The sequence below is a fragment of the Podarcis filfolensis genome (assembly GCF_964270895.1).
Source record: "Podarcis filfolensis genome assembly, chromosome: 1".
In the NCBI taxonomy this organism is placed as follows: domain Eukaryota; kingdom Metazoa; phylum Chordata; class Lepidosauria; order Squamata; family Lacertidae; genus Podarcis; species Podarcis filfolensis.
The window spans coordinates 44,629,345-44,647,076 of NC_139604.1; the positions used below are offsets into that span (position 1 = coordinate 44,629,345).

The following is a 17,732-nucleotide window of genomic DNA, read 5'->3' on the forward strand; positions in this document are numbered from 1 at the left end:
ATCAAAACAAATCTATATTAGCAGATGAACCCTGGAATTTCAAATTTTAAGTTGCATTTGTGTTATATTGATCTGATTGTCCATTGGCAGAAGTCTGGTGCCCTGTGATGATTTGCAACCTTTTGCAAATAGCGGACTTATTAGATGGCTGAAATTAATGTTTGAAGAAAAGTTCCTATAAAGGTTCAATTACCATTCAACAAAGTACTGCCTGAAGAACTGCACAGTCCACTACTTTGGCCTACTTAAAGCTACTCAGTCCCTGTTACAAATGCTCAAGACATCCATTAATAAATGGTGCTATGTTAAGACTCATTACCCAGGTGACAAAGCAATGACCCACATCTTCAGGGAGTTGTTCATATTTTTCCAGTTCTTTCAGGAAAATGCTGAAAAAGTAAGAGAGAGGACTCTGGTTATAATATGCTTGCCTTACCTGCACCCCAACCAACCCGATACAAGATATTAAAGAGTGTACACCCTCCAATGCTATTTAGTTGAGTGACTCAGGGGAACATCACAACCACCTAGTAGAAGCAGGTGCTGGATGATGAAAAATGCTTTCATATATTTCACAGAAAAAAGGACCCTCCAAATTAATCTCAAATGTTGCTGAGCGTAAAATCTGTCAGTAGATTACAGATGTGCAAACCTCAACCTCTGACATTTCAATAATCTTAAAGAAATTATTTCACTTCCCCTTGAAATTCCCACAAACTTGATTCAGTTCCCATAATCTCTGACCACTGCGTGTTCTGGGTGGGACTGATGGAAGTTGTGGAGACCAACAACTCATGTGTTCCCTATCCTTGCTATAGATGTTTCAGCTGAGCAGGACCTTTCAAATTCACTTTGATTTTTTTCTTTATGAGACATTCAGTAGCAACTCTTCTTTTAGTACAGAATTAGTCACATTTCATGGTAGGTGAATGCAAGTTACTGAGCTTTGGTTACCTTATCCACATAGCAGGCCACACATGTCTGGCTGTAATACTTAGCATAATTGCCATGCCAATTTCCTTATCACGTAGAGCGTGAGTTTCAAAGTTGGGACTAGATATTCCTGAACTGTCTTATTCCTGGTGTAGAAACGCTTGGCACAACTGGAAAGATCCCCATGGGGAACCATGCTAGACATTGTAGGTCTGAGCAGATGAGTGGGGAGTGTCATCGCACAGAACATGTCTCCAGCCTGCATAAGCAGGTAGGCCAGGGCTGCCCAATATTTCTCATGTTAAAATCTATAGCACAGTTATTTTAATCCTACATAGCTCAGCACCTGTTCTTGCCACACATTAGCCCACTCCTGCAAATTGTTTGACACTTCATAATCAGTTATATATGAAGCTATGAACGAGCATTGGGACTGAGCACCCTTCTCTGCTCTGTCTCAGGGCACACTGGTTTCAGCAGAAGATCCTGGCTTGTTCTTGTTATGTCTGAACCAGGGAACTGTAGCTTACTGTTAAATAATAAGCCAGGGTCTACCCACCAGATCCAGTGTGTGATGCCGGAGGAGAGGAACACTTGGCCTCAATGCTGGTTCCTAGCTTTGCAAAACAGGGTAAGCTTCCAGAAGGGTACCTTTCTCAAAGTGTTGAAGAATACGTACTTATTATGAAAGTCATAAATCTCCTGGATGTTGCCAAAAATTATGTGCTCTTTGTTAAGAATCCCTGGGGGTATCTCCTCTACGCCACTTGTCATTTCCCAAAGATAGGTCTAGAAGACAACAGCAGTTCTTAAATACAGAGAAGAAGTGCACAACAAAAGAAAAGATCTTCCAGTTTTCTTGCCAAAGGCACAGAATATCTCAGAAAACATGGAGTTCTAAGCTAAAAGATAATAATAAAAACCAACACAACTAATAAACCAAAACAATGAATGTGGATGTTTCAGTGATAAGAAATATCTCAACAAATTCAAAAATAGATGCTTTATGTTCAGGCGCACCTTCAGTTAGTTCAAAGGTTTAGTTACCATAACCTTTTCTTTCTTTCTTTCTTTCTTTCTTTCTTTCTTTCTTTCTTTCTTGCTATGCATACAAAACCCTTTTCTGAGGTTTTGTATGCATAGCAAGAAATGTTATGAATGTTAGCTTTTTGTCTTCACACACTAATTAATAATAATAATTACATTTCTTGCCCACGCTTCACCACAAACAATTTAAAAATACAACATTAAAAGCTGTCTATTACTTATGGTGTTGCATGTCTACAGCAAGAGTAATTTATCAGTTTTGAACACATACATTGCACCCACCTTCCATTCTACCTGTAGAAAATATCGAAGGCTTTTGAATTTTCAGATTGTTGAAACACAAACATCATGAACCAGCCTGCACAGTACAGCAAACCTCCACACAGGTTTCATCTACTATTACATCCAGGCAAGTCTATAATCCTTGAAAACCCTGCTGTAACTGAAGACCACAACACCACATCATGGTGGTAGTTATTATGACCGCCAGCCATCAGAAACAGTACAGCGTCTATAAACATACCTCTAAACATTCATGTAAATCCCTGACATAGGCCTTCTCAGTCTGAAGCAGTTCAGCCATGATGAATCTAGGAGCAGAAATGCATGGGAGTAAATCTGTATATTAAACACAAACTCTCTCTTTGTTATATTCTTTGTAAGAAGGAAAGAAAAATACTTCCAATGTTATGTAGACCAGTGCTATGGATATTTGCTGAAAGTAAGTGTACAGAATATTGTAGACGTTATCTTTCTGGGCTGCCTAAATTACACTTTGTAAATGAAAGAATAAAATATTGTTTATGTGACCATCTCATCAAGTATTATAACATTTCAAGGTCATGGGTTCAAGCCCTACGTTGGACAAAAGATTCCTGCACTGCAGGGGGTTGGACTAGATGAGCCTTGTGGTCCCTTCCAACTCAACAATTCTATCATTTCCAAATTAGAAAAGCATTCATGTTAAGGGATGGAGGGATTACAAACTGGAAGTGTGGGGACTGCTTCATGCATGCAATAAGCAAGTGTGGACACTATTCTGCTTTCTCCAGTTTTTTGTAATGTATGAAAAGATGTATGATGATGTAGTAATCAGCCTGGGACTGATGATATCCAGTCAAATCCACGCTAAGCCACAACGCACACTGGGTGACATTGGATTGGGCCAGACACTATCTCAGTTTAAGTTATCTCACAGAATTGCTGCAGAGATAAAATTGGGGAAAGGAAATTGTGCATACTGCCTTGAGCTCTTTGGAGGAAAAGTGAGATATACTTTATGTTTCCTTGTATAAGACATCCCTATGTCTAAGACCCCGCCTACTTTTGGGGACCCCAAATTTAGAAAATGGGCATATGCACTATCTGTGTATAAGATGCCCCCAGATTTTTAACCTTATTTTAAAGTAAAAAAACCCAGTCTTATACACGTAAAAGTACGGCAAGTGTTAATAAGTAAATAAAATGTAATTCCTCAAGCCATTTCTCCCTTCCCATCAGTTTACATTAGTTCTTCGTCTCTAGCATATTTGTATTTTCTCCCTGATTATGGAAATACATTTAGAATGTATCATACCATGTTTGAAGATTTATGTATTGTAGCCATCTCTGCATTTTTATGTAATTTGCATAATACTTGCATAATTCAATAAGTTTCTAGAATCAAGTATAAATGCTGTTAATCTTGTTGTGGTTATTGTTGGAGGTATTGGTTGGTTGCTCGAGAGCAATCAGGCAATATGCCTCAATAGTCTGTTCTAAAGCTTTCTTATTGGTGGTAAAAACCTTTAGAATGCAGAGCGCCTCTTTTCCATGTCTTGCTCATTCACTGGCAGAATCTGAGAGTGGGCAGTCCGTAAATCTTCTCCAGCAGAGTAGATTCTTGACCCCCAGTCTGTGCCTCCCCTCTCTGCACGAAAGCTTACTGCGCAAGGAAGGCTTGGGTAACGGGGGACCGCCCTCCTCCCCGCTTTGCTCAGGCAAGGTGTCCTGGCACCGCCTCGCCCCCTCCAAACCCTGCACCTCCTCCCCACTAGAGCCATGGCTGCCTTCCTCCGCTGAGGAAGTGCTGCTTCCCACAATCTTTGGGGGCTCTCTGTAATCCATCCACCTTTTCCCCTCTTGCTCCTGAGCCAATGGCAGTTCCCTGACAGTTATATAAATATGAGTTTCTATCTTGATAAATAAGAATAAATTAGCATTTAGTTACACACACATAGAGAGAAAAAACAATTACGTTTTTAATTTATCAGGCATGGACTTATCCCACATATCTTACTTCTCTCCAAACTCTGGTCTTTTGTTTGCATAACATTCCTGCAAGGATATCTCACCTGCCTCACAAATAGGTGGGCTTGGTGAATTGTTCACATGGAACTGCTGCTGTTTGTCATTCATGTGCTATGTTTTATGAGGTGCCCATTTCCCACCACTTACTCTTTCTTTCTGGCTGACTTCCTTTTTTCTTCATTAGCTTCGTGATTGGCATCACGCAGCTTCACTTCGCGATCTGACAGACTTGCTGGAATGATGTCTAATTCCAGGTCCTTGTTATCCTGAAAAAGAGTAGTGTCTTGGATTTAAAACACATTTCTATGTTTTGTAAAAGTAAGCATATCTACAAAGTGAAAGAAAAGGCTGTAGGGCTGGAAGAAAAGAAAAAGAAAAAGAAACAAACAGCTGCACATACAGATCTACTAACGACTGGCTAAATGCATCACATATTTGGCAGGTAGTAGGAGGGTTTCAGTCCTTTTCCCCAGCCAATTTGCTAGGCTTCGTCAGTAACCCTTCCTCTCATTTGACTTCAGGAAGGGGATGGTTTTCCTCATGGGAATCCTGGGACACATCAGTGGTGGCAGCAAGCAGACACATTTTGTCTGCTCTGCAATATTGCCTCTGAGGGTTGTACTCTACTTTCCCCAAATGACAGCATTTGCTCAAATTTCATAAATGATATTTATTTGGCACATCTTTATTGCATTATTCATTCAAATGAACCAGATCTGAATAAAAACACTGGCTTTGACCCCTGTGTGAGTAGAAGCACACTTTTGCTTGCACTAGGTAAGTGCCCAATTTTGCCAATCCCCCCTTTCTGCTGCAGTCAGCTTCATGGCATCCCATCCTATTCCAGAAGGCCTCCCAATCTTTAGGAGCAGATTTTTAGGAGCCAAAATGGCCATAGCAAGAAGGTGAAGGTGACTGTCAGAGGAACTCACATATGGAAATTAGGATCCAATCCCTCTTTCTCACTTGAATGGTTCTGAAGTGAATTTTTGAGGCAATAATTTAAAAGTTAACATTGCCCTGGCTTATACATGGTAACCTAAATCCGCTCTTCACATGTCCTGCTGGCTGTAACAGAATGGGCTGCAAAACAGTAGATTTACCCAGAATAGCAACCATTTAGCTCTGTGGGACTCAAGTCAAACATGTACATACACAAGGCCAGTGCCAAAAACATGAAAAGCCTTGTAACAGGCCATGTGCAGCCCAGTAAAGTCTGTAGCTTTTCACAAGTAGCACCAGCTAGGAATTAATTCCAGATTAATCATTGATTTGCCCTGCTATTTTGAATGAATTACCATTTTGTCTTATGTTGACTGATCATCATCTACATGAATTTATACCTGGAAGTCTACTTGCTTACTCCTTATAGCAACTTCCTGGGCACCCAACCAATCATTCCCCTGTCATCTTGTCTAGCCTTTGTGTCACAAAGGAACAACTTTGTGTCACAAAATCCACACTGAGTGTGCTCTGTGTTATGCCAACGCAAGGTAAGGCTGGCTATGTACTGCATGGAAGCATTTTCACATAAGACAGTTCTAATTCCTCTAAAGTTTTTTCATTTGTTTAAAGTATGTCAGCAAAACATGTGACTTACAGTACCTCTGTATTGATTCCAAGAGCTTTTTCCAAAGAGTAGCGGTATTTCCCCATCCTCAGTGAAAAGTCCCGATAGCGTTTGTCGACGGTGGTAACCCATTTCCTAATTTCAGTGGCATGAGTATGCCCTTTCTCTACAAAGCTATCAGCCAGCTGAATGAGAAGCTTCACTTTCTCCTTGGTTTGCTGCCCAAAAGAGTTTTCCTTGGTTATCATATCTTCCATGGACATTTTGTTCAATTTTCATTCACATAATAACCATATGGACCTCGTATTCTTCACAAGCATCACTAACACAAAATGTTCCTGAGATCTTTGGAGACATAGTGTAGGTGGAGTGCAATCTTTTCATTTATTATCCAAAATGGTTCTGAATTTCCCACTGCCACTCACTACTACTCAATGGAACTTAATTGTTACAGGTTGCAATACTTTGCAGAATTGTTTGGTTCTGAAGCAATCTTTTGAAAGTGGCAATGTGAGCAGAGAGTGATAGCGCCATTCTGCTTATGGGTGTTAATTTTGACCTGCTTGGTCAGAATTTCTCTTCAAATGGATGCTGCGGCAGACAGGAATGAGATGAGCATGGGGATGTGGGTACAAAGTGATAGCAGGGAGACTGCAGAGCTTGATGTCCACAAACAGGCAGATATTGGAATTTAGAAAACAAGGGCAGAATATTCTGAGGTCATTCTGAAGTTTGGTAGTTCTTTAGAAATAATTAATATCATTGGTCAGTATACAAGAGAACTCTGAAACTAGCTCCATTAACAAAAGGGGGCTTTAGAGTTGTTTTCCTCAAGAAATTGTTCTCCATGCCACATCACAAGCTCCTTTTGGATTTCAAGTGAGTTTTAAAAGACGTTTGTGATAATGCATGGAGTGAGCTTCCAAAGGAAAACAGGCCCCTTCTGTAAGCCTCAGTCTGCAATCCTATATACACTCAATGGGACTTGACACACATAAGATTGCATTATTAGTATTTTTTTTGGATCTCAGCCATAGAGTTCAAAATGGGGGGGTGCATTTATAACATTCAGAGCTATTAAATATATCATGTTATACATTTATTTAGTAATAAATGATGCATGTAGATAAGTAATAGTGTAACTGAGACTAAATCCTGTGAGTTGTATACATTTACTACATTTCCTTAACTGAAACTACCAAAGGAAGCTCATGAAATTATAAAATCAATAGTAGGGTTTACCTTGGCAGGTACTTTGAATTCTCCATATTCTTTCAGAAGTTCCTGAGTTTCTTCTGCTGATTCCCCCGTAGAGTTGTGAGTAGAAAGATAATACTCTCCTGTTTCCTGAATCCAGTCTAAGGCCTACAAATGGGAGGGTGGGGGACCAAATGAACAAAAACAAGGTGACTAGTTTTCACCCATGCAACCAGTTCTCATTGGCATATTTCAAAATTAATTATTCAAGTTCTATTGCAGTTGAAGAGCACCACTAGCCCTCAGAAAAGAAGAAGCCTGACAGGCAGGCCTCAAATTCAAGTCTAACAACACTTTACACGGTAAACAAGCAAGCAAAATGTAGCACAGTAGGGACTGATTGTCCACTGCCTTGAATTTTATGTGATCACAGACACTTACACACGGTATATTTTTCCTTGCATCTGGCAAAGCAGACTTGAGCTCACAATAGCTGAAGAGGTAATAAATTTGTTAGTCTTTAAGGTGCTATGAGACTCCTTGCTTGATCTTGACCGTAGTAGTCTTGCAAGACTTCAGACCAGAGATCAATGCAGTGCAGACGCAGTGTGAGAGGTTGCCAATGTTAGGCTTCTCGTCACATCCGCTTCCCCACCACCACCCCAAATATAGGCTCACCCTTCTTCTCCATCTACTGAAACAAGGAGAACTTCTGTTTTGCCCTACAACAGATGAGGTCTGAGACCAACTGCTAGGAGACCCAGGAAAGAAACAGGTGGGAGCAGTTAACAATTTCTCCCACAGCATTCAGCATGTACAAGGCAAAATGTTTATTTCTGGTTTGCAGTCTGGCAGCCTTATTCAGGCCAATGGCCTATCCAGCTCACACTGTCAGTTTCAACTAGTGTCAGGTTTGAAACTAACTCTCCAGGGTCATTACCAGTGTTGGCTGATGCAAAGGATTGAACATGGCATCTCATAACAAAAAGTTTTCCAATCTTGATTGATGCAAAGGATTGAACATGGGGTCTCATAATGCAAAGTCTGCAGCCCCTGAGATACAACCCTTCCCACAACTAATCTATTACACAGTCCATTATTACCTGTCAGCCGTAACAACAGAACAAGAGGGGAAAGCAGAGTTTTATTAAGCTACCTGCTTAGCACTACGCTCAAAGACCACATACTGCTGGCACTGATCTAATCGCCGTTTCTTCAAGGTCCAGAAGTGAAGAACTCTGTTCTCTCTCTGCAGCAGCTCACTCAGAATGGCTGTGGAGAAAAGGAGGATGGTCGTTACCCTCAGTGGCTCAGTGAGTACATGCAGACGCAAGTCAATGCAAATTCAACTTGCTACTCCATCACAGTGATATAAGCTCCCTAGTATGAAGCACTTCAGAGTTAACTGGAAAAAAAAAATAGCAGAGAGTGGGCAGTCCTTAACACAAGGGGCTCACTAAGGGTGTGTGGACAAAAACAAACAGAAAAAATATTATATTCCCAACACATAGATACAGATACAGTTCAGAGCACTTCAGACCACACTGTTCAAAGCCCAAGCAACGGGAGTGGGGGAACAATTACAAGTCATGCAGCTGACAACAGTTTAGATACCCAGTCATTAAATGTATCCTTGTAAAAGCAGAAGGAACAAGCACCATGCCTTGGCACCAATAGTGGCCAGACTCACAAATGTCTACCTTGTGCTTCCCACACTCATCTGCTCACTTATACAACATTTATTTGGAGCACAGTCAGTGATGTCTTAGGCCTGCTGTGGACATACTATACTAAAACAAAACATATTTGACGATTCTGCCATACATTTCTATTTCAGAGAGGCATCTTTATTCTTTGTTCAATGGTATTACAATTTTAGGTCACCAAAGCTTCCCCTAAAATCAGTCCTATGAATTTTTCAGAATGCTCAGCTCACATTATTGATTTCTTAGAATTGAAACTCCGAAAGGTGGGCTGCAAGAGGTTCTCGTGATACATACATATCCTTGAGCTGCCTCTAGACTCACAAATTAAACATTCCAACGTGATTCTTTTGAGGTACAAGCAAGGACCAGTCCAGGACATTTTGGTGGCTAAGGGGGCAAATTCAACTCATATTCTGGTTCACTAATTAATAGGGGGGATTACCAACAGATTCTTCTGTGCAAACTTCAGTTAAATAAAATTCTATGGGGCGAGTGAAAGAGAATGTCCCAGCTTTTTCTGTCTGTCACAGCCAAGCTTACTAATTAAAGCAACTAAGCGTATATCCCCTACAATGGTCTATTGATATTGGTTTTTCGTTTTAATCCTGAATCACAGAATCATAAGCGTTGGAAGGGACCCTAGGGTCATTTAGTCCAACCTTATGCAATGCAGGAATCTCAACTGCAGTCCCCATTTGAAACCATACTGGACCCTGCTTAGTTTTGTAAATGTGCTTGTATTTTTACTTTTATGATGTTATTGGTTGGTTTTTATATTGTTGTAAACTGCTGTGTTATATTTTTATGATACAGTGGTATAGAAATATATTTATAAAAATAATAAGAGGGCCTATGTCCACTGTGTAAAGTAGCCTACTCTCCTTGCTTGCCTCCTCATAGGAAATATCTTATGTCTTAAAATGACAATGTGAGAGGCTGCCTAAAGTTTATGTCTGTTGCTTAACATGTATAAACAGTTCCATATATATTAGTAAGCCTTCTCCCTAAAACTGTATCTTAAGAACCCAGCTTAACTGTGTGTGCATTTTTTTATAAAAAGATACTCATGTATATGAGTGCAGACTCTTGTTTTGAGTTCTTGAGCAATATTAACCAAAGAAATATATATTTTTAAAGTACAGATTTTATGTTAGGCTGCAGCATTTTCAACCCCTTTAGTGATAGCAACTGTATGGCGTACTCAGTATCAAACTACATAATTATTATTGCCCTACACTGTCATTGATCTGTTCTTTTCTACGGCTCTAAAAGTAATCCAATCAGAGATGAAAAATGGCTTAGTTCTGCAGATTTACTTTAGTTCATTTTTATCAGCTCCTCACAGAATCAAGGAACAGATTAGCAACTGGTGGATTACAGCTACAAAAGAAAGCAGGGGATGCATCACCCCAGACTCCTCCAAGAATGTATCATCACCACAGCAGCCCATGTTCATTTGAACATATGAAAGAGGCAAGCATAAGAAGGTCATTCTATTGGTCACTGTAGCTAAATAGCTAAGAAAGAGAAGCAGACATTGAACTCTGAGAAAAGTGATCACGTTGTGAATTTCAATTTTGGCTTGTCTTGTCTTGGTATGGAAGCCTGATTAATACTCTGCAATAGCTCCAAATGCCAACAAACAAACAAACCCAGTATAATAACCGGTTCTGTCCTTGAATGTAGTATGAGACAGATACTTTCTGCTCACTGTTTCCTGAAGTGGAAGGAGTTAAGGGATAGTCCTTTCAACAGAAGGAAATACTATTTACTGCAGCTCTTTGTAGCTAAACTGCCCACATTTTCAGTCTTTCTCTCCCGCTCCCCACCGCCCCAAATTAGATTAGTAATTAATTGCTTTCAGATTCTATAACTAAGCTCTGAATCAGATGGGATGGTTTCTCTTTTACACCTGTAGGCAGTCTGGAAATAAGAAGGAATCTGTATATGCACAGTAACCTTTCCCTTCCTACAAATCCATCACTGCTCTCCTCTTACCTCTTTTGCTTTAAAAAAAAAATTCAAATGACTAACAGGGCATCACTTAGATCATGGGTAGTAAAATGAGATAGCTTAAAGTAGCTTGACCCTGCTATGATTTTAGTACCCACACCCTGACACATTTTGAAGTGGAGGCTTAAAGTATGCATTGATATGAAAGAAGTACGTGATAGGTGTAATAGAGAAAGGATCTTAATGACTACTACTTTTAAAAATACTCTAAACATACTAATAGGAGAAGTATTGCCTATAGATTTCATGGAATTTCTATTGTTCTAATGACAGATGATGGCACACTGGTAAATTTATACGCAAAACACTTCACTAGATCCACTCCTAAGATTTCAGAGCCAGCACAGAAATGAAAAAGACGCTGTCGTTTTCATAGCATCTGCTTGTATTCTAATCTTATTCTGTCGAGCAGAAAAGGTGCACCTGTAATTATTATGTGGCAAATTTAATCCGGTGTAAGGAAGCACCAGTGGTGAGCACAAGCGTCATCCATCGGTGTGCGGTACATTTCTAAAGCCAAGCTGCCATTCCATTAACGCATCTCCTAAACCAACACACTGACCTTTGACTTGTTGCTCAGGTCCCCTCGTATGGCTCACTCCCCCTGGCATGCTGACGTTGTTTCGGTGAATGTACTTGAGAAACACTTCTGCATTCCTTCGTGCTAGTGTGCAGGCCTGTGGGCAGTAAACAACACCCCCCACCCCCAAGCACAACAGTTACCCTTTTGACAAGTGAATCAGAAGAATAAAACACAGAGGAACCACTGAACTGTGACATGAGCTTCTTTTCTCATTTGACCTCTGAAGGATGTTGACGTGCATGAGAAAACACTGAGAAACTCAGACTGCAGTCACACACATCCATCATCTTGGGAATGGGTATGATATGAGAGAAAATGCTATGTGGAAAAAATTGGCTGATTCCAGTAGAAAAGCAAAAGCATAACACTGCTAGTGGGAGATTGTACATCTTGATCTTTATTCCAGAAGGTGACAGTTGATTTATTCTGGAATGAAGTCTTTCAAAAACATACCATTACATTATCTGTATGCAGCTTTGAAAAGCAAAGGTGTTAAGAATTATTTAACATTTATATACAAGCTATGGCTTGCTGAGGTGAGGATCTAGGGATGCATGGAAGAAAGGCCAGTCACTTCTTGCCATTGTATTCCTGCAACAGCATATACAACGGTCAGGAACTTGTCCTTACCTTTGCCATATCCTAGTCAGAACAATTGTTAATATACCACAGTACCATGTATCCCAGAGACAGCCAATGCGGTGTCTTCCAGATGATAGTGGACACTCCCAACAGCCCCAGCCAGCATGGCAGTGATCAGAGATGGTGTGAGTTCTAATTCAGCAACATCTGGAGGGTACCACATTGTCTGTTCCTCTGGTCATCCCTGCCCGGCATCAGTTTTCATAAGTCAAAAGGTAGTGATCTTTTCCAGCTCTGAATTCCTTTTAACTAGCAGTTCCTGGAATTGAATCATACTACTGTCAACATGTAAATCATGTGCTTGACTACTGAGCTTTGAACTTTTCCTCCTACTGCAGCTACTCTGAGCCAGATAAATAAGATCTCGGAGAAAGGGAAACAATAAGGGCAGGAATAAAAGATGTACCTTGAGTTCTTTACCCTTTCAATGTGAACGCTGCTTAGAAGACCAAGAGCAGGAGAAAACAGTTTTTCCTGCCCTCGCTGGCAGTTTAATCACCCCAACTCTCACACACGTTCTTCAGAAATTATGCAACCAAACACACATCTACCCAGAAACAAAACCAACTACTGATATCTGCTCAAAGCCACATTCTCTCATTCTTGGTTAGTAGGCCTCTACTCCTTTTTAATGCCAAAGAGCAATGAAACATTACGAACCCTTGTTTCTCCATCTGCTAATTGTACCTGGCCTTTTGAAACACTAAAGAGTTGGCTCAAATGAGGCACTGGAATCCAATGCACAAGGCACTGCCCACATGAGCAGGCTATTCATGTGAAGGATGTAACAGCACAGCAATTTAATATGAGCTCTTCTGTTCCCTTCCATGAATTGAAAAAAAAACCACAAGTTGTAATTCTTTCAGGCCATGAAAGGGAAGGAGCAAGCTGATGCAAGCTGATTGGTCCCACATTACACTGCCTGTGGAAGCAGCCACTTGTATGGGCAGAATATCCATTTTTTGTAGTGTTGGAACTGACTGTCAAAATGAGGATGGGGGGTGGGGAGGAATTGGGAAATCTCTATTCTGGAGAAAGATTGTGCAAGTTGTCCAGTCATAAAACATTTAGAGAAAAGCTGCACTATGACTGCATGCAAAAACTGTGTTGTTCTTATGATTCCCATAAAATTATATTCAGGCATGTTCTATATGGAAATGACAGTGCACAGAACATCATCTGCATGCTTTGCTGACAGGTTTCCACCACAGCTATTTTCAGTTACCAAAAATTAAAAACAACTACAGAAAAGAGGAAGGCTACAACAGACCTTGAGAAATGCTTCTTTTTGTTCCAGATGTTTGCTGATTAAGGGGATGACATGGTCTATTTCAGATGCTGGTCCAAGCTTATCCCGACCTCCACACCAGTCTTCATCTCTTCGATATTCCTGTTCCAAACTCTCTAGCACACTGCAAACCTGAGGCATAAGGACACAGCACTTCAGCTATAAAAGCTACATCCAGAATCATAGAAAAACTACTACAAGTCCATTAACCTATAAAGCTAACAAAAGACAAGAAAAGGAGAGATTCACAGACAAATGTTATATGGGCTTCCTAACTCAGAACATATTAGTTTGGGAAATATTAATTGACCTTTTAAAGAGAAAATTCCAACCTAATTTGCAGGCCCTGTAGCTGATGAAGCCTATTTCCTAATGTGGATTTTTAATGATGCAGAACTTTAGGATTCCAAGTTGTGCTAAAACTACAGAAGAAAAATAATATATTGATTTGTAGGTTTGAGACTCACCTGGTCTCATGAAATGGTCTCTTTGTCTGCCCAGCTGACAATGGGGCAACAAGTCAGCATTTGTCAGCTATGGTGCTGAGGTAGCCAGTTCTCTTATTTGTGAGTCAAGGGCATTGAATTTAGGAGTGATGCCTTGGAAATGGCTTGAGATGTATTTTAATTGTTTAGGTTATTGTGCTCAAACCATGCAGGAAAATCCTGGGTTGCAGGCAGTTAAGTTATTCATACAGAAAATTCATGTATCGGTAATACAGTCTGAATTGATGTTGACGACACTCACTGTCAATGCACTTTCATATAGTACATTGAGCAACAATATGCATCCATTGTGGAGAAGGCCGAGCCAAAAGCTTAAAATTTGTTTTGGCTCAAAACTTTGGAGTTTTGGAGAGGATCCCAAATCTTGGGATTTGTAGTTAATGAATCTCAATCTGGGACTATGTAAGATTCAGACCGCATCAATGAATATGTGGGCAATATAAAGACGTAGCTAGCTCAGAGAATTGAAGTCACAGCTGCCCTAAATAAAATGTTATGACAATGAATACTGTGGGATTTTTTTTAATAGTTACAAGTATCACTGCACATCATTCGGCTCACCTGCTCTGAGGTTTTATAAAAAGCGACAGATGCATTAACCAGCTTCAGCCTGTCTTCCATCTTCAACATTAGTTGCTGCCAGTGCAGTGCCACCTTTTCTGCGCATTCCCTTATGGCATCAGCATCGTAGTGCCCAGCCTGCAGCAATACCTCCGCCTTCTGCTGCACCTGGAGGGCACTCTGGTGCGTCTTCTGCAAGGAAGTGGCATGAAAGAGGGACTGTGTATGAGGGGAGGAAAGAGAGATTTGTACAGATGTGCCAGACATATGGTAAAAAGAGGTGAAGTGAAGCATGAGAATGAAAATGTGAGAGAATGAAACATTTTTAGTGTTTTCCACAACCAACAGATTCTCTTCAGTAAATATTTTGCAGATTCATGCGGGCATATTTATTTTTATTCCTGATTTATTATCAATATTTATACCCCATTCTTCTATGAAATATTCAAGGCAGCTTTTAAACAAAGGTAACACCGGCATTATTAATAATTTCCACTACACTTCTAATGCAATCACTGCTTTAAAATCTTTGTTATTTTCCCTCCTCACAACCCTGGAACGTACAACACTATTAGGACCATTTTAAGAAAGATAATTTAGGAAGTATGGCCACAATACAGATTTTGTTCACCTTATTTGTTCGCAATAAATCAAGCCTTTTAAACCTCTAAACTTGAAAATTAGTTCAAGAGTTTCTTCTAACACCATGCTGAATTGCATAGTGCATAAAAAGCAGTAACCCCCCACTCCATATATACATACACATTCTGAAAATGCCCAGATAGCATTAGTTGGGGGGGGGGCCTGCCCAGACGATAATGAGAATGCTTGTTTTTAAAAAAGATGTCAAAGAATTTGCAATGGAAACCCCATCAACAGTTAGACCTTCCCTGCCTCACTGTATGCTTTTCTGGATGTTAGTTACATGCTGAGATTTTAAGGACCATCAATATTTAATCTGGTATTCCCATCTCTGAACAAAATTATTTTCTCCCATTGGCAGCGTGAGAACCTATGTCTCACTGTGGGCCTCTTAGTTAAAACCAAGTACAAGCATCTCTGAAGTGTGGAAAGCTGTGCTAACAGGAAATGTGTATTCTGCTCCACAGAGGTGCCTGGTTAAGGCTGCCAAGATGCAGCTGAATGGTAACCTCCTCCACTGGATGATAAAAGGCTTCCCTTCCCTTTGGGGTTTGCCAATATGGCAGGATAATGTAAAGACTTGTCAGATGCTCATTAAGAGATGATTAATACCACTACAGAAAAGTGACTTATTTATTCCTGTTATGGGAAGTTCCAAGAACATCAACAATGGTCATATACCAAGACAATGCTAATTTATTTCAGATTAATCAGAAGAGGGGGGAAATACAATTTCCTGGTTTGTATGTTTTTAATTTACGGTATTTTCACATATGACAATAAAAGTCGTTTTGGACCCACCCCTGTTGAGCTATTCGTGTGCATATGTGACTGCTACTAATGTGAGAAAAAACAGACTTTAAAAAACCCACCCTGGATGACTATTCTAGCCCATGAAGGCTTTAACTTGACATTGCATTTTGCAGATGGGAATAAAAAAAAGAACAACCACCACCACCATGGTGCCATGTTATTACAACCACTAAAGTGAACAGTCACTTCTAGTACCTCTGACTCCATTCATAAGCAAATGCTGGAGTGGAAAACTCCAAACTTCTAAGTAACAAGGGTTACCTAATGCAGAGAAATAGCTATCTCTTGGCCTTGCCTACATTACAAGGTTACTATGAGGATAAATGGAGGAGCATGGAGAACTATGTATGCTGCCTTGAATTCCTTAAAAGAAAGGCAGGATATAAACTTAATAAATGGCAATTGCTTCCAAGTCACTAATACAGCAGGGTACATACTGCTCTCCTGCTTCTGACTATCTGTCCCAGTCTTCAAGCCAAGGGTGAGGAACCTGTAGACCTTCAGTGTTGCTGAACTAAATAATGACACAATTTATGCTCACTGCATACTTCTTTGGCCCTCACATATTCATTCCAGTCAGTGCCTATTTAACCTCTGAACTTTTGTTCTGCTGCAACAAATCAGACTGATGCTTTGACAGGCCTGTGTATGTGCGTAAATGCGTCCTTAACCTAATTCCTTTCCAACCAACAAAACAAGCCTGTAAGAGGATAAGAGGTTTCTATCAGTAGTATTGCCTATCAAAACCTAAAAACGCCCATTGCAGAGTTAGATAGAGGTGCTATTCAAGTTTTGTAAAGGCTTAAAAGAAATCCAATGCTCCAATCTTTAAGTTTACTTCCATGAGTATTTGCCTTTTGGGGGGTTAGTTTATATTTCTGCTGAACCATTTGCAAGGAACTACAAAGGTGGTATGGGAAATGAGTAGCTTCTTCATGTATTGTGATTTTTGTCAAGTAACAGGAAAGCTTAGCTACTGATAGTAAATTATCTGTCACAATTGTAGTCTCCTCCCACTGCTAAATTAGCATCTTGTTTTTGGTCCCTTGCACTTTCATCACCATTAAATTTCTGCCCAAGGATGTGGCCTCATGTTTGCGGAAAGGGAAATCCAAACGTGCCTATTATGGTTACCTCTATGGCCAGCTGGAACTGCTCATGCTCTCTCTGGAGCTGCTCAGCTTCTGACAGTGAACTTGCATTGACAAGGCTGGCATTGAGCATTGATTCTCCATTCCGGATCCAGCCAAGGACCTGCCAGAAAGAAAGAAAAAGACACCTTGAATGATAACCTCTGATTAGCATAGTTAAGCCAAAAGGCTCTGTACCTCAGATGTGTTCTTCTTCACCATTATGCTTCACACAGCATGTTCTAAGTTAGTTGAGTTGAAAGAGAGTCTGAAACCAAATCAGAAGATTGGAGTCCTAAGCACACCCAGTCCAAGGAGGACAATGGCCACAAGTCATTTATTGACAAGCATGTATTTTCAGTAGCTCCTGTGGTGCACTCAACACACATACACACACACTTTAGACAACTCATTCATGTCTTCCTTCACTCAAAATATTATTTTTGCTTATGGAAACTCAATATTTGTGCATATGCAGCATATACAGTTTACCTATGAACAATTTTTCTCCCCTGAGATGGGCCAAATCTCACCAAAAGTACCTGCCCTGAGTTGGTTTTGGCATACTATTTTAATATTTTATTTAACATTTTAAAGAAATATTCCTGCTCTACTTTCTCTGCTATTCATGAAGTCTTAAACTGTTACTTTAAAATATGTAAGGTCTTATTTGGCTTTTAGAAAATATTAATATATGGATGAAGGAACCATGAGAATTGAAAATCAATAAACAGGTATCTTTTATTTGCTTCTTTGATGCCAGCTGTTTAGCATTTTGGCACTACATCTTAAATGTACATCTTTGTACCTCT

The 17,732-nt window shown here is 40.0% G+C and overlaps 1 protein-coding gene and 1 long non-coding RNA gene across 21 annotated transcripts in view; one reads left to right on the plus strand and one right to left on the minus strand.

Moving 5' to 3' along the window:
• KALRN (kalirin RhoGEF kinase) overlaps positions 1-17,732 on the minus strand; it is a 512,792-nt gene that overhangs the window by 134,173 nt on the left and 360,887 nt on the right. For 18 of the 20 annotated variants that reach the window (XR_014541086.1, XM_083583660.1, XM_083583665.1 and 15 more), the window contains 11 exons: positions 16,925-17,044; positions 14,336-14,554; positions 13,251-13,400; positions 11,318-11,432; positions 8,193-8,308; positions 7,082-7,204; positions 5,875-6,057; positions 4,417-4,535; positions 2,504-2,570; positions 1,613-1,722; positions 320-389 (listed from right to left, as the gene is read on the minus strand). Coding sequence is in view for 19 of the 20 variants with exons in the window: in XM_083583660.1 (XP_083439786.1) it covers positions 320-389; positions 1,613-1,722; positions 2,504-2,570; positions 4,417-4,535; positions 5,875-6,057; positions 7,082-7,204; positions 8,193-8,308; positions 11,318-11,432; positions 13,251-13,400; positions 14,336-14,554; positions 16,925-17,044 (1,392 nt within the window). In the remaining variant the exon portion in view is untranslated. The remainder of the gene's footprint in view (positions 1-319; positions 390-1,612; positions 1,723-2,503; positions 2,571-4,416; positions 4,536-5,874; positions 6,058-7,081; positions 7,205-8,192; positions 8,309-11,317; positions 11,433-13,250; positions 13,401-14,335; positions 14,555-16,924; positions 17,045-17,732) is intronic. The other 2 variants (XM_083583675.1, XM_083583680.1) reach the window with 1 other exon arrangement.
• On the plus strand, positions 8,261-10,299 carry LOC310749481. The gene is made up of 2 exons (XR_014541650.1): positions 8,261-8,349; positions 10,078-10,299. It is a non-coding gene; the product is annotated as an uncharacterized lncRNA (long non-coding RNA).